The sequence below is a fragment of the Metopolophium dirhodum genome, chromosome 3 (genome assembly GCF_019925205.1).
Source record: "Metopolophium dirhodum isolate CAU chromosome 3, ASM1992520v1, whole genome shotgun sequence".
Classification (NCBI taxonomy): Eukaryota; Metazoa; Arthropoda; class Insecta; order Hemiptera; family Aphididae; genus Metopolophium; species Metopolophium dirhodum.
The window spans coordinates 3,908,773-3,925,246 of record NC_083562.1 but is presented as its reverse complement, the minus strand read 5'-3'; the positions used below and the strand labels follow the sequence as shown (position 1 = coordinate 3,925,246).

The following is a 16,474-nucleotide window of genomic DNA, read 5'->3' as shown; positions in this document are numbered from 1 at the left end:
AATTTGAAAATTAAATTTTATATTTTAGTTGCCACTTCAATTATAAGACTTTTACACTAATCTACTACCTAATACCTATTTAGGGGGGGGGGAGTTGATAGGGTGTATTATATCGAAAAAAAAACGACTTTACGGGAATAACGCTCAAGCTTTGTAGAATTGTCGGATTCTGATGACTTTTTTTTATCTGAAAGAAGAAGTCTTCCTACAGCCCACACCAATCTTTGATTTTGTATTTTATTTCAAATAATTGTATTAAAAATTTGTAAAAAAAATGCTTTTTATCTTGTATTTTTTTAGACATATTATAAAGTTTGAGAATGAAATATTGAAAAACAGAGATCGATGCGGGCTGTAGAATATTTCTCTCTAGCAATTAAATAAAAAATTATGAAATTTGGTTGATTCTATAAGGTAGTATCATTATTCCCGCAGAATATATTTTTGAGGACAAAATGGCATCGGCATCGGGCGTCTTAATATAATATAATTGAGAAAAAAAAATAATTTAGAAATAAATTTTATAATTCACATTCACTACGAGTGTTACATGCTACGATCACATATTTTTTCAAATTTTCGAAAATGAATGTCAAATTATTTAATCTTTTATCGCATACCTATTGTACCATAGGATTGTATTTATAAAAATAAAATTTATGTTTGACAAAAAACCAAGTATTATGAAATTTACTATAAAACATTTATTTTTCGCATTCTTATAATCAAAACGTACAATAATATTAATTTTATTCAATATATGCAATAATATGCATTTCATCCAAAATATGCAAAAACATGCAAAATAAAAATACCACCATTTATCTCATCATGAGGTGATTCGTGGACATTACTGACAAAATCAGAAGTCGCAAAAAAAACATGCTTTTGCATATAAATCCTAGCCCTGCTAATTACTAATTACTTTATTCTTTGCAGGGTTGACAGAAAACTGGCTATACTTATATAATATATGACATTTAATACATTAGCAATAATCATTGCTTGAACTCGAGGATACTTTGCAAATAATAATAAATGTACAAAACTATTATTTACTTAATAGTAAAGACTGGATTTACGTATAGTAACTGAGTCTAGGCAGTCTTATACGATTTCTTAATATGAAAAAGTTTTTATTTTGCATATTTAAGAATATTTAGCTTATTTAGCATATATTGGAACAGTTTGTAAATTGTGAGAAAAAATATTAATTTTAATATTATGTGGTACCAGAAAAATGTTTATTGAACATTTACAATTCATTTTTTGTATCATTTTGATAAAAAGAAAACTATGAATAACTCCAATTTATTATGCCGTAAAGATTTTTTTTTACCTGTATAACGATTAAACAACCAATATTATTTAACATTATTTCTATAAAATATAGGCACATTTAAAAATCTGCAATTACGAGATTCAGAAAGCATTGTTCCTTGTACGAGAATACGCGATTACGTTTTTCTTCATCACTTGTTTTAATTTGTTAATTATTTGGAAAAACTAGTTTTTTTTGTTCTACCATCCGACTATAAATTAAACACAGATATCGAAAGAAATAACCTGCAGCAGTCAGGCTTTCAGATACAGACACGATTAATTCAGCGGAGGGATGGTCCGCCATTTTCCCGTGAAACGCTTTGGCTCCGCCCAAATGGGGTGAGCTCCAAGCGCAAAGGGACGAGCATCGGTTTTAAATAGGTCTCCTTCACCGATTGACGATCAGTCAGTCGTTGGATCTCGCTCGCCAAAAACCGGGCAGATTTGCAATAGAAAATAAACAACCTCACTCGAAATTGTTCACTTGGAAATTATTTTGTTTTAATGTTTTCCCATATTGCAACTAATACGACTTACCAATCAACCGTAATACTGTTATTATAATGAACCATTCGATGGCACCAACACCGGACATGCACAACATTTACGGTTTTCACCATCATCACCAGCAACAGCAACAGCACCAGCAACAATCACCCGATTTGCTCAGAAGTGGAGGTCACGTTGTGACCACTAAAGCCGATTCTTCATCCTCGTCGCCGTCACTCTGTTATAAGTAAGTATATATAAATAAATAACATGATTACGGATTTCATATTGTAAACTTAGGTATTGCATTTCATATTTAATAGTTAATAGTCAACTTAAAAACGTCGAATTATTAAGTTAATCATACAAATTATGTTTTATACAAAAATTATTAAATGCTTATAGTAAAGAAGGTATATATTAATATGAGTTATATATTTATATGTCATTCTAGCCTAATATACAAAACAATTTAATTTAATATATTTTAAGTAGCGTGATTGAAATAAGTTCAGTAAAATTATGTTAGCTATTATGTAGTAATATTAATCAGTAATCACGGTGGGAAATGCGTAAATTAAGTGCTGATAATCCATGGTTTTTTTCATATAACGTCTTATAATATTATGGTCGACTATAATATGAACAAAATACATCAACATCACGTTAAACTATATAAGTATTATAGATAAAATAGATAGTAAAAATGTATCTAAATGTAGGTACCCTATTAGAGTATATTATACTATATTTATTCTTAATACAAGAGATTTATTCAGAATAATAATATATTATAAAATGTATGATTAAATGGAAAAAGAATTTCAACTAAGAAAAATAAAATAAAATTATCACCTATAACAAATTATCTTTTCAATAAGCAATAGTATAATTAGTACTTAATGGTAGTTTAAGTAGTTTGTTACATTATAGTATTATACCTAATATTTATTTTTATACTTTCGGTATAATATTATAAACGCAATAGTACGCTCATATAAAAAGGTGACACCCCTAATACAAAATTTCCACCCGGGATGAGCGCCTTCTTATGTATATCCTCCTGAAATAGATCTCTGCTGCCTAATAAATTTTAGTTAGATGTTTAGTACAAATATCGACCAAACAAAAGGAGAAATACCTAAATAGTTATATATTACTTATGATTTAATAAATTTACATGGTGCACCTGCACCTTATGGGCATTATGTTAAAATATATCAATCAGTATAGCTACAGTCTACGCTAACAGCTTTTATAACATATAAAGTTGAGCTTTTTCATAGTGGTATTCTCATAGTACTCGGTGGGCCGCCTATCCACAGTGAAAAATGTCCATATAAACATTTGTTGAAAATTTAAAGTATCTATGGTTATTGCTTATTAGACAAAAAAAAACCAAAATCGATTTTGTCAAAAACTGGTTTTGCATAAAAATGTTCGTTTTTCTTAATTTTTTTATTTTGGTTTTTCCCGACGCTTTTGAAAACTACTGGAAATTTTCAATTTTTACCTCTTATAAAACTCAAATATTTAAATAATATTCTAACGTTTTGGATTTGGGCTCAGTTTGAAGATTCGACTCAGAAGTTTCACTAAATATCTTACAAACTATACCTATCTATTTTTGACTGTAACCAAATTTAAATCGTACTGTCGACTATCGGTCTATGATCTATATGCATATGACCGTTGAGAACACACATGAACTATTTTAAATAATTGTTACTCGTTGAATACCTATTTAATAATAGGTTTGTTTGTATTTTTCGTTCTGTGGTGTACATTTGATGCAAAATGCAGCTCATATAGTATATCTCCTCGTAATTTATCACCCAGTGTACCAACGGGATAGTAATCGTTGACAGAATATCCAGGACGCGCCTCTAATAATATTATTGTTGTTGTTTTCGATTTCAGTAAGACTTCGACTTTCACCCAAGATTTCATGTTGGCCAATGACTCGTGTCAAACGCAACAGCAACAGGACGACGACAGTTGCAGTGACGGAGAAGATTCGAGCCAACCCAGCTGCACTTACCGCTCTGTCCACCACAGTTTCGTGGGGACTTCGATAAGACAAGGTAAACTTTTATGCACGCTATATATGGTTTCAATAAAGATAATTACTTAGATAGACGAGATAATCGTTAAAAATTGCTTAGAAAATATGGGTGATGGACCGGTCCGGGTTACCATATTATACTCGTATAAGGGCAAAAGGAGCTTTTGTTTTAGGGCGGTATCTTTCACATATTAATATAGTATATTAAACATGAAATAAATATTGTTTTAATAGCTCCTTGATTTTGGGTACCAAATATACATTGCTTCAGGGTGGTTCTGAATCCGACTCCGGTGAAAGTCAATCCTATTAAAATCGCCGTAAACATAAAAAGCAAAAAAAAAAAATCAGACAAATCTTTAAACACACTACCTATAAATTAAGTAACCCTCAATAGGCCTGACTCTGTATAAATTAAATACATATACATGTGGGCATCTAGGTAAACCTCTGTAGTTTTGCTGCTGCATCGATTACTACATCAACATTTATTTTTTAATTATAATATAAAAAAAATCAAGATTTTAAATATCCACACCTATCGTTTATTATGCCAGCACCGGCTGCACTAGTTAAGTACACGATATACCTATATGATCGTTAACGATCGACGAATTCTTTATTACAGGTTTCAATTAGTAGTAAACACATTTAACCATTGTGCACGCGATGTCATTTGTTCAGTAACTTTATACTCGTATGTACAGCTATAACGTACCGATCTCATCATCGGTGACGTTTAATATAAAACTAAACTTAGAAGTGAGTACTAAGCATGCTCGTGTTCGTTAAATATATAATTATCTTTTGTTGTGCTAGATCTATTGTCGTCCTCATATTGTTTTGGAAAAAAAATGGATATATCATATATCTTATTGTTAAGAACCCTACTTATATAATATTATACATTCCGTAATATTTTCGGCCCTTTCATCTTCAATTTGGCGCAAGAGTATTGTTTTACAACCCGTATATGATTTCTTGACTCCCTCTCATTATAAATTTAAAAATGTATGCAAATTATAAAAAATAAGAGTCGGTAAATTTAACGCTGATGTTTAGTTTTTATAGCTATCACTTATCGAATTTCCGAGCTAGGTTTAACTTCTCTATAGGTGCGCAATACGCCTGCAAGGGAAATACTGACTGTATATATGATAATAAATGATGCTCTGGTGCATGTCTGGTGTTATTGTGCGTATAATATTAAAATTATGTATACAATTGTTAAGTTCAATGCTAATTTTGAGCGTATCATTAGTCGTTACCTGTGATATCCGGGTGCATGATAGTCTTAATATATTATTATGATATATATGTAAAATGATTACAATTGTCAATTACACATTTATATGACGTGTATATCGTTCCACAATCCATCAATTCATAAAACTCAGAGATCTGTTACCGGTGAAAACGATGCGTATGATTTATTTCGCCTATTATCAATCCATTTTTCAGTATGGGCTCTAAAGTATGGGGAGGTGTGAAAGATAATTATTTAAATCCACTACAAGTGGAATAGCGCAGCAGGAATAATTTTAGGTAAAAAATCCTTAGAAGGTTCAACGAAACAAAATTATAAATTTTTAGGTGTTCTTCCGGCTAAACTATTATATTATATAAAAAAAATGCATTACTTTTCACAATTAAAAAAATTATAAAGAACGATACCAATACAGTTGATTTTGTTTAAGTCTAGAGAACTAAGAGTAAACCTGTGGGATATACTGAAAAATATTTTGGGCAGTCTTTTGTAGATTATTTAGGTCCAACCTACTTTAACCTACAGTTGCCAACTTTATCAAAAAAAATAATATTGATTAGAACAAAAGTTATTCCAAAAGACAGTTTTATCTGTTACATCCTGTATACGGAATACTATAATATTATATAGCAGGTACCGAGGTACCAGGTACCTAACTAATAGTTTAAGACTTGGAAGTATAAGAGAATTGGATTATCATAACAATATTTTTGTTTATTTAAATTATTGCCCTTTACACAACGTGTTATAGGTTATAGCAAATGAAATAGAAGATTTTTAAAATTCAAATATTTATACTTTTACACTTCGTCTTATATTCAGAGCAAAATCAACTGAGTGAAGGGAACTCTACTGACTATATCTATTCCTTAAGTATACAATGTATGATTTAATTTTGTTTATTATTTAATAGTCATTTTTTGAAAACAAATTTTAAGATATGTAGTATAATAACACTCTAAAATGCATTAAATAAACTCAATCAAATACCTAAGTGTTTATATACTACCGATAATATATTATAAGCGAAATAATTCATCTATGATCTGAAAGTTTCAAAATATAGTCTTATTTCTGTATCCGTATTTTTGTTTACTTCGTCGTTACCTTTCCTTATGAAAATGAGAAATTTGTTGGGTTATAAGTTATAAGCTATAATAATAATGATTTTTGCGATCAGGCGCTGACTTGTCGTCGGCCGGTTCGATGGGTCGGCACAATATGGTGGCGGCGGCGGCGGCAGCGGTGGCGGACGGTTACTACGGCGCGGCTAGCGGTAACCACGGTAATGGGAGCGCTGGACATCATCACCACCACCACCACCACGGTCATCACCATCACCATCACCATAACGGCAACGGAAACGGTCATAATCATCATCACCATCATCACAACGCCCCGGCAGGAATGGCGGTGGCGGCGATTGTGGACGCACAAGGTGCGGGCGGCGTCGGAGGTGGAGGCGGCGGGTACAGGGTGCAGAGGCAAGCGGCCAACATACGGGAACGTAGACGAATGTTGAGGTCAGACCTGGCGCCGACTCGGGCAGCGGATAGGCCCACGCCGGTCAAAATGTAAGACCCCGCACGGCGCACGCGCGCGAAAACAAACGCTCGGGCGGGTCGCATCCGATCATTTTATTATTTAAGCGACCCGGTCGAGAAACGGGGACCTTTTATCCGAAACGTGCTTAAACGAATATTTACGAATTTTAGAATGCACTCGGGGGTCACACGCACAGCGGGGTATACCGATACAATTTATAGCTAGGTATATAATGTAGATACTACACTGTAGGACACTAGGACGTAGGCATATACTGGGTAGGTAAGATATGCTGTATTGATATATATATATATATTGACATAATAATGGGTAAGTCGTTAAGTATATATAGGTCAGAGCCAGAGATCCTCTGACTAAATCCTTGTGTACCACATATTATGTGAATTATGAATGAGCCATGTACCATATCACTACCACTAGGTAATAACTAAAAATCAAACCATTCAAATTATAAATCAGTAAAATATTAAAAATCTAACTTTATTCTGTTCGAATAGCCACAGTTAAGATACAATTATGTTGGTCGTTAAATTATTGTTTGGGCGTTTGGCGATTGAATTACCACCCATGTATGACCCATTTCCGTGATATTTTTATACGAACAAAGATTGATTAATTAATTTACCGTACCACGATGTCGTATTTCATGTACCAGCAATGGATGATAATGGTGCATACCTAAGTGGCTAAGCGTATCTACTACAGTTTCAGATCGTAGTTTACATTATACCTATACCCAGTGGCGTATTTACGGAGGGGGGGGATAGATCCCCCCTTGACCCTTTTTTTTGTAAAGTTAATTTTTCTTATTTTCTGTATTTCTCAATATGATATTACTATTAAGTATCTCTGTTTTCTAAATGTCTAGCCATGGTAATTTTACCGCTCTGATATACTCTACGCCACGAGCCGTTCACGGCATATATGTGACTATTGGACAACAAAAACATATACCTCTATGGCAGTATGGTGTACTGTAATTTTAATTTTCAGCAAATTATTTTTCATACATGAGTGTTTATAATAAACCCAATAAATAGTTGGTAAATAAAATAAAATTACCATGGAGACTGTAGATTAACCATAGGGCGTGGGTTTATTTTTAGCGACTGAAGTGTAATTAGTGACTGAAAAATTTGTATTCCCCTCTGGGTTACATGCTTTAGATGTTTGTGATAAAGAGTTGTATCCAAATATTTATGAACTCTTGAAAATATTTTGTACTTTACCTATTATCAACGGCTACACCTGAACGATGTTTTTCAAGTTTTTATTAAGTATTACATTTTTTTTTATTAAATCTTACCTAATAAATAGTATGACAGAAGTAAATATTTTAGCAATTTTCCTATCTAATATTAAATAATAACTATAAATTAAGTAGTAATTATTATATACTTTGTTTATTAGAACTGACTTAGGACTCGTTTTACAATCATAGTTTAAACCTCGGTTACGCTTAGCCCATTGGTTTTACCGGTCGAATCCCGCGGTTTTACATTAGTTTAACATTTACTATTGTAATACGGGCCCTTAATAGTGTGGCTTTATTGCAAGGCTTGAAACCGATTAAAATAATTTCGGTTTCGGTTTCGATTTTGTATACCAGTTTTTAATTTTTCGATTTCGGTTTCAATTTTTCAATACCGTTAATAGAAAATTTCGGTTTCGGTTTCGATTTTGTATACCGGTTTTGAAATTTTACGATTTCGGTTTCAACTTAGCAATACCGATATTAAGAAATTTCGGTTTCGGTTTCGGTTTTATATACCGGTTTCCAATTTTCTTTTGCGAATAATGAAATGGTTATCAACATTTTAATCACGATCTCAATTTTATTATGAGTATTAATTATGCGTATTAATGGAAATTACGTATTTAAAAACACGTCAATTGAAAAAAAAACAACGATTTCCAATTTTTTCAGATTTCGGTTATGAATTTAATACTGGTTTCCAATTTTTTACGGTTTTGATTTTGAATTTAATACCAGTATCCAATTTTTTTCGGTTTCGGTTTTAAAAGTATAATACCGGTATCCAATTTTTTCCGGTTTCGGTTTTGACTTTAATACCGGTATCCAATTTTTGTCGGTTTCGTTTTTGATTACGGTTTCGGTTTATACCGGTTTTTGAAATCGGTTTCAAGCCCTGCTTTATTGGCATGTCACCGGTCAATACAATAATCATGCCAGATGAGGTTATCGATGAACTGGGCATCCAAAAAAAAAAATAGAAAATGGGATATTGTATTATAAATATTTTTTTTTGTTTATCGTATTTTAATACTGAATTGGCGTTAGTATGAATTTATAATAAATGCTATTAGGTATAGGTACTTTGTGTTAATTCTTATTTCGCCTTGATCCACACTAACCTCAACAAGTTAGGGGATCTTAAAAATGTATATTATGTACGTGTTTATGGGTGTACCTATTATTATATATTTCACCCCCCCCCCCCTAGCAAAATTTCTAAATACGCCACTGCCTACACCTGTTTGCCCCAATTAATAATTCGGGCGCTTTTAACTTGGGTGAAATTCACATTATTCACGTATGGCCGAATAACTAATACGTTATAATCTTGTCGAATAATTAATACACAGTATACGTCTCTATCATTCCCCAAATTTTCCTTGTCTCCATACTATTACAACACTAACCTTTAGGTGCACGTCGAGTGTCCGTCGTCATTAATTATCGTACGCCGACCGCGTTCGCGGTCGCATCCGTCGCAACATATTATTATAATGAATCGTTTGGTGTTTAGCAGCATCAACTCGGCGTTCGACGAGCTCCGCGGACATGTGCCTACGTTCCCGTACGAGAAGCGGCTCAGCAAGATCGACACTCTCCGTCTGGCGATCGCTTACATTGCGCTGTTGCGCGAAGTTCTGTCGGCCGACTGCGACCCGCTCACTTATGTCCAACGGTGTCTGAGTGGCGAGCGGACGCCCGAACGCGCCGAGTGGAACACCAGTGGTCGGTATCTATAATATTATAATAAAGATTACCGTATTATTATGGTTTTTAAAACGCTCACAACTATCGTTTCGATATCGGATAAACCTCCGAGAGGGAACACCGATATGTCGTTAGGTATACACCTAGTAAGGTTAGGTTAGATTAAATCGGTACTTGGACGTCCCCTCCCTCCGTGTCTTGCGCCCCGCTGGACTTAGACATCCCCCCCCCCGAGTCAATGTATATTTTTTTTACACAAAATAATAGGTTGGAAAATAGGTTCTTTGGTCCCACCAGAAACACCTACGATCGTCATATCGACGACTATCGACTATCATAATTTCCGTTATGGATTTATTATCCTATTAAATGGACAATGATTGATAAACCAAAGTTATGTAAAAGTATTAATGAATTATATGTATACCTAATTTAACAATTATTTAATAAATAATCTCGTAAACAGTACATTCATATTTATTTGCATTGTATATTATTGTTTAATATTTTTACTTTTAATTTTTTGTCCGGGGGGAAATTGCCCCGTTTGGGAGGTTGGGGTCGTCTAACGAATCGTAGGTGAAGGCACGGAAAGAAACGTCCTAGATTCAGTTAAATTTGTCATTTTAAAGTTGGAATTACTCAAACCATAATTTGAATGTGAATTGTGATTCATACTTTGAAGTCCCCAATTGTATAAAATATATATTATCTATATTTATGTCTTATAGTAAAAAAAGATAACCCTTTAAGATTTTATTTATGACAACAAAAATAATATTCAATATAATATTATAGTATTATTATAATATCCTAATATTAGTTGCCCTGATTAGCAATTTTACCTTTTATTGTAATAAGTAGCTATACTTTCGTTACCTATAATACATATACGTGTATGATGAATTGTATATTTTTTTGTTATTCCCACAGATCTAACAGCCAGACTTTCGTGGATCAACTGGGAGAACTTGGGCGTGAATCCCAACAGGCGAGGCGTCTTGACGTCTTATTCGATTCCTGACAACGTAAACAACTAAAATAAATGTGTAGTATGCTCGCGGGTTATAGGTCGGTTAAACCTAATTCCGCTGTATATAATATAATATGTATATTATTTTCGTTTTAGGAAATTTATCCATTGTTAATATTATTTAATTATATCCATTGATACATTATTAGTTCTAATAGGGAAATGTGCAATAATAGTACTTTCTTAAAAGGAAACTGCATGTCGCAGACGTTTTGATTCTTATTACTTACCTACGTATGGTTACGTTTAATGAAAATCTAATTATATTTAAGGGGATTTTATGTATCGACCGTTTTTAAGGAGTTCCGTATAGGTAATAATCCAAGTACTCGCATGCATGTCGTAAAATAAATTGTTGAAAGTTCTAGCAAGCACACGCATGTTATGTGTGCACCAACGGACCAACCTGCTGTGGTCAATAAGTACGTAATATTTTTCTCTAAAATACATGTAGGGACTTATCAACATTTTGACTAAACTGGTAAAACTAAGTACTGTGATGAGTAGGGCTCGGATTTAAATGATTTTCAAAAAATGAATTTATGACCTAAAATCCCTAAAATAATAAATAACCTCGAAAAATTCAAAAAATGCCACCAACAAAATTTTGTTATTAGCATAGTTTGTACTTGAAACAAATTTGTATCTTTGAAAGCATTATTTCAAACATTCAAGAAAAAAATATGGAAATGCATCGAAATCAGAGCTCTAGTGATAAGAAATCTGAAAACCTATTCGTTACGGACGTTGAAGTTTATCTATTTAAATGATCGATCATCTCACTGTTTTTTTTTTTAATTTCCGTATTGGTAATCAATAGGTATTTTAAAATTCTACAATTGTTACATTTAAAAAAAATTTCAATTTTATTGGATGATAGCAAGTAGGTAGTCAAAATGTTAAAAAGTACAAGATTATTATGGAACTCAAATAAATTTCATAAATCATAACGAACTCAAATATGTTTTTAGATTTCTGATTGCACCATTAATTTTATCGGTACAAATGTACAATGAACAAAAGATAAATATGTTTTCGTAAAAAATGGTTGCTTTGAAATTTCCTATAGTTATGAGCTACTTAACACAAATAAAACGAACAACTATACCTATTTATTGTGTAATATAAGCTAAAATATTGAATTGAGTATATTATATTTACAAATCCTAGTTTTATAAATAATATACCTGAACGGGTCAAAATATAATGATGTTATCGGTGGCTAATCGCTATAGCGACAGTTGTTAAGCCGTATTATTATTGCAAATACGTAATAAATTTATGTTTGAAAATTTCATGAATTTTAAAATTGTGATTAGTATTTATTTATTTAATTTTTTTTTTTTAGTATTTAAATAAATATTTTTTTTTCAAATAAGTTTTTTTTTTATTGATTTAAAACAAAACATTGGCGAAAACGGCCATTAGTTGTTGCTGTTATAATAATTACAATTATTTTTCTAATGTACATTCTTAATTATAATATTTATAAATTAAATCTGCGCTTGATGATTTGGATGGTAAAATGGAATATGTAAAAGTTTTGGCAAATGCACAGATAAATCCAATTGAACGACAGGTTTACAAACCGTTGATACATGGAGGTAATTTATATGTTCTAAAATAAAACAATTATTCTAAAAATTATAATATTACCTATTGCCTATAGTATTTTAGTTGGTAACTAATTTTCATTAAAAAATTATATGTTAGGAACTTGTTTTGATTAAGGTGATTATATATTAATATTATTATAATTAATATTTTATAATATATTATGTCTAATATAGAAATAATTATTAAGATACCTTAACACTTTTTAAACCAAACCTAGAAAAAAATGATTTTTTCCTATTATAAAAATGGAAAAGTTTTGAAAATACATAAAAATTTAGTCTTACATCCTTTGACTTATGAGTCCCGTCAGTCATTTACGGTCTGGATTTTAAAGTCCCGTCAGGAATTTAGAGTAATTTTCCTTCCCATATAAGCAATGTATTTTTACTACTAAATTAAGGACATTTCTAAATTATATTTCTTAATAATTTAAACAAGTTTTTAAATAAATTAGAAATTTGGAAAAAAAATTGTAATTTAAAAACATTACAACATAGTTTTTTTTTATCCTTCTCGAATATATAGATCCTACAATATAATCATACAATGTTCTCTATACATTTTGTGCTCATCTATAGGCTATAATATAAAAACATATACCCAAGCATAAAAATAAAATATAATCTGATAATGTTCACTTAAATACACTTTGACACTTAAACACTCTTTAAGTTAAACAATTATGAATGGTTCAAACTTATCAAATGACTAGTTTTTTTATCATAAATTAATCAAGTTTGTGAGTTTATTAATAGTGTAAGTGCATGAGAGGTTTAAGTCAGGGCTTGAAACCGTTTTCAAAACCGATTTCAGAAACAGGTATAAACCGTTTTAAAACCAAAACCGAAATCGTAATCAAAAACGAAACCGAAAAAAATTGGATACCGGTATTAAATTCAAAATCGAAACCGTAAAAAAATGGAAACCAGTATTTAATTCTAAACTGAAATCTGAAAAAATTGGAAATCGTTTTTTTTTTTTAATTGACGTGTTTTTAAATACGTAAATTCCATTAATACGCATAATTGATACTTATATTAAAATGTTGATAACCATTTCATTATTCGCAAAAAAAATTGGAAACCAGTATACAAAACCGAAACCGAAATTTCTTAATACCGGTATTGCTAAGTTGATACCGAAATCGTAAAATTTCAAAATCTGTATACAAAATCGAAACCGAAACTTCCTAATACCGGTATTGAAAAATTCAAACCGAAACCGAAAAAATTAAAAACCAGTATACAAAATTGAAACCGAAACCGAAATTATTTTAATCGGTTTCAAGCCCTGGTTTAAGTATAAAAACTTATGAGCCCAATTTCTTTGAAAATCAATGTTTTTAATAAATTAATACGCAGAAAAAATTAATTTATAATTGGATATAATAATAATGCACATTGCATATGTAAAAACCAATGTTGAATGTATATTTTTTAGCTTTTGGTATGTTTTATGCTTTATGTTGGTATAATATCTGAAGAACCCCATCGCAAAAATATTAAATGTTTAGTTTTTATAAAATAGTTTTTGAGTATTATGTTTAACTTTAAAAACAATAAAACTGTCAAAATATTTAATAGGTATTTTTTCCTTTTAAATAAAAAAAAACTATCTGTGAGCAAAAAATAGATAGATAATTCCATACCAAATCAATCTTGTGTCTAATTTTTATAGTTAAATTTAATGCATTCAATATTATTAAGATATTCCTTTAATAATATATTGTACATTTTTTTGTATATATTTTAGTAAAACTTAAAAAACATATTTATTTTTCCTGTAAAATTTCAAAAAATTATATATTTAGATTTTGCCCTAAACTTAATTTTTGCTTTATACATACCTACCTATATTTTTTTTTAATTTTAAATGGATTTCAAAAATCAAAAGGAACTACCTAATGTCCTAACATGAAATACATAATACTGTGCACATTAAAAAATATTAAAATTAAATATTTATATGTTTAATTATTAATATTTATTAAATTCTTTTACAATTTTAATAAACATTGGTTAATTTATTATTATTTAAAATCTCATATTTTAGATTCTGAGCGAAGCGAGAATGTATTGATTTTCCAATTATGTGTGTTTTTTTTAATTTTTTTTTTTGTGTCTGTCAGTTCATCACCTTTTAGGACAGTAAAAGTGCTTGGATTTTCTTCAACAGTAACTTTTCTGATAGGAAAGTGAATCTAGTAGTTAAATGTCCCAGTAGTTTTCAAAAGCGTTATGAAAAACAAAAGAAAAATTAAGGAAAAACGGGAATTTCTAAGCAAAATCTGTTTTCGAAAAAATCGATTTTGGTTTTTGGTGTAACTCTAAAACAAATGACCGTAGGTACATGAAATTTTGATTGAATGTTTATATTAGCATTTTCTATACACTATAACATTTCCCAAATATTTTGACATATTATTTTGAGCTGTTTACGGACATTTTCAGTTTCCATTTTTTTTAGTTTTTTTTTCTACAAATATTAATAAAATTGTATTTGTTGGGTAAAAAAGCTTGAATATTTAATACAAGGCTCCTACTATATCGCTACAATAACATTTTAAAAATATTAAAAATCCTTGGTCACAGTTTTTATTTATAAGCATTTAAAGTTCATATCTTGACAAACTACGGAAAAATCACGAAAATTAGCAAATTATTTTGAGTTGAGAACTCATAAAAATTTTTAAATCTAAGGTTTGAAAATGTAATACAAGATTATCCATAAGTTTGTCTACCTTTATCAAAAAAAAAAAAAAATGTCTACAAGAAATTTAAATTAAAATTTTATGAGCGTCTGAAATTTATATTTTTACAACATTTGATATTTCTCGTGTAACGATTTTTTTATTTTGTTGTAATTAAAAACGTATGACTGTAGTTACTTGAAAATTTCACTGAATGTTTATATTAGCATTTTCTATACACTATAAAATTTTGAAAATATTTTGACTCTTTTTGAGCTGTTTAAAGACATTGTCAGTTTTCAATTTTTTTAGTTTTTTTTTTTTTATAATTATCAATAAAATTTTATTTGTTGGGTAAAAAAGCGTGAAAATGTAATATAAGGCTCCTGATATATCGTTCTAATAGCAGTTGAAAAATATTAAAAATACATAGGCACAATTTTTTTTTATAAGCATTTAAAGTTCAAATTTTGACAACATTTATTAAATTTATAATTTATTAATTATTTTGTAGTTAAAAATTTATAAAATGTTTAACTTTTATGGCTAAGGATTGAAAATTTAAAAGAAGGCTCCACGTAAATAGGTTATATATAAATTACTTTATTCACAATAATATTACCAAATATACTTGGTAATATCATAGGTTGACTGACCGTTTTCGCTCAGAATCGTTGTTCTTATACAATGATATTATATCATTGAATTCATATTTAACACCATCCATTACAGTGACCCACTTGTAACCTACTGTACAGCAGAGCAACATCCACTTACCCACCTTTTTATATTTAAAAAACAAGGGATTTGTTTTGTTTGATGTATAGGACTACACATTTTGGTGACCGCACGAATAGTGGAATTATAAATACTTTAAAAGTTTAAAAGATAAACAAATCATGATTCAACAAAATGGAGGCTTATTAGAAATATCTGAAAATCCATTTGCTTTAGCAATTGTTACACTAGTTAAAGAAAGAGCTCACAGTTTCTCTTTCTCCAAAGATATTGTTTTTGTAGATTGAAGTGGCTCATGCGACCAAGGTAATTCTACTATCACATTTTTCATTGGTGCTTCTAAAACTAGAGGAGTTTCTCTAGGAGTAGTTATTCACCAACATCAAACAAACAATGACTATGTAAATGCATTCTCAGGTTTAGGTGATGTAGCATTTAATGGTCAGTTGTATTTTACAGTTTTTATGACTGATGATAGCACTAAAGAACGCCAAGCATTATCATCTGTTTTTCCAGCTTCAAAATTACTATTTTGGCTTTTCATATTTGTCAGGCGTTATGGAGATGGCTCTGGGACCAAAGCACAACATAGACGAATCAGAGAGACAGACTAAAATGATGCTTTTTAGAGAAGTTTTATTTACTCATGACACACAAATAGCTTTAAAAGGTATGGACAAATTATGTGATGATACAAATGTATTATTCTCCAAACGTGTTAT

At 30.4% G+C, this 16,474-nt stretch overlaps 1 protein-coding gene across 2 annotated transcripts; it reads left to right on the top strand.

The window, feature by feature from the left end:
* The first annotated feature begins 1,742 nt into the window (after nt 1-1,742).
* Nucleotides 1,743-13,998, top strand: LOC132941759 (MOB kinase activator-like 2). Of its 2 annotated transcripts, none has more exons than XM_061009915.1 (5): nt 1,743-2,059; nt 3,733-3,896; nt 6,325-6,718; nt 9,482-9,693; nt 10,609-13,998. In XM_061009915.1, the coding sequence occupies exons 1-5, from the start codon at nt 1,887-1,889 to the stop codon at nt 10,713-10,715; spliced, it is 1,050 nt and encodes a 349-aa protein (XP_060865898.1). In that variant the 5' UTR covers nt 1,743-1,886; the 3' UTR covers nt 10,716-13,998. The 2 variants fall into 2 exon arrangements, with proteins under 2 accessions (XP_060865898.1, XP_060865899.1); XM_061009916.1 differs by having other exon boundaries at nt 9,485-9,693; nt 10,609-13,997.
* The last annotated feature ends 2,476 nt before the right edge of the window (nt 13,999-16,474 follow it).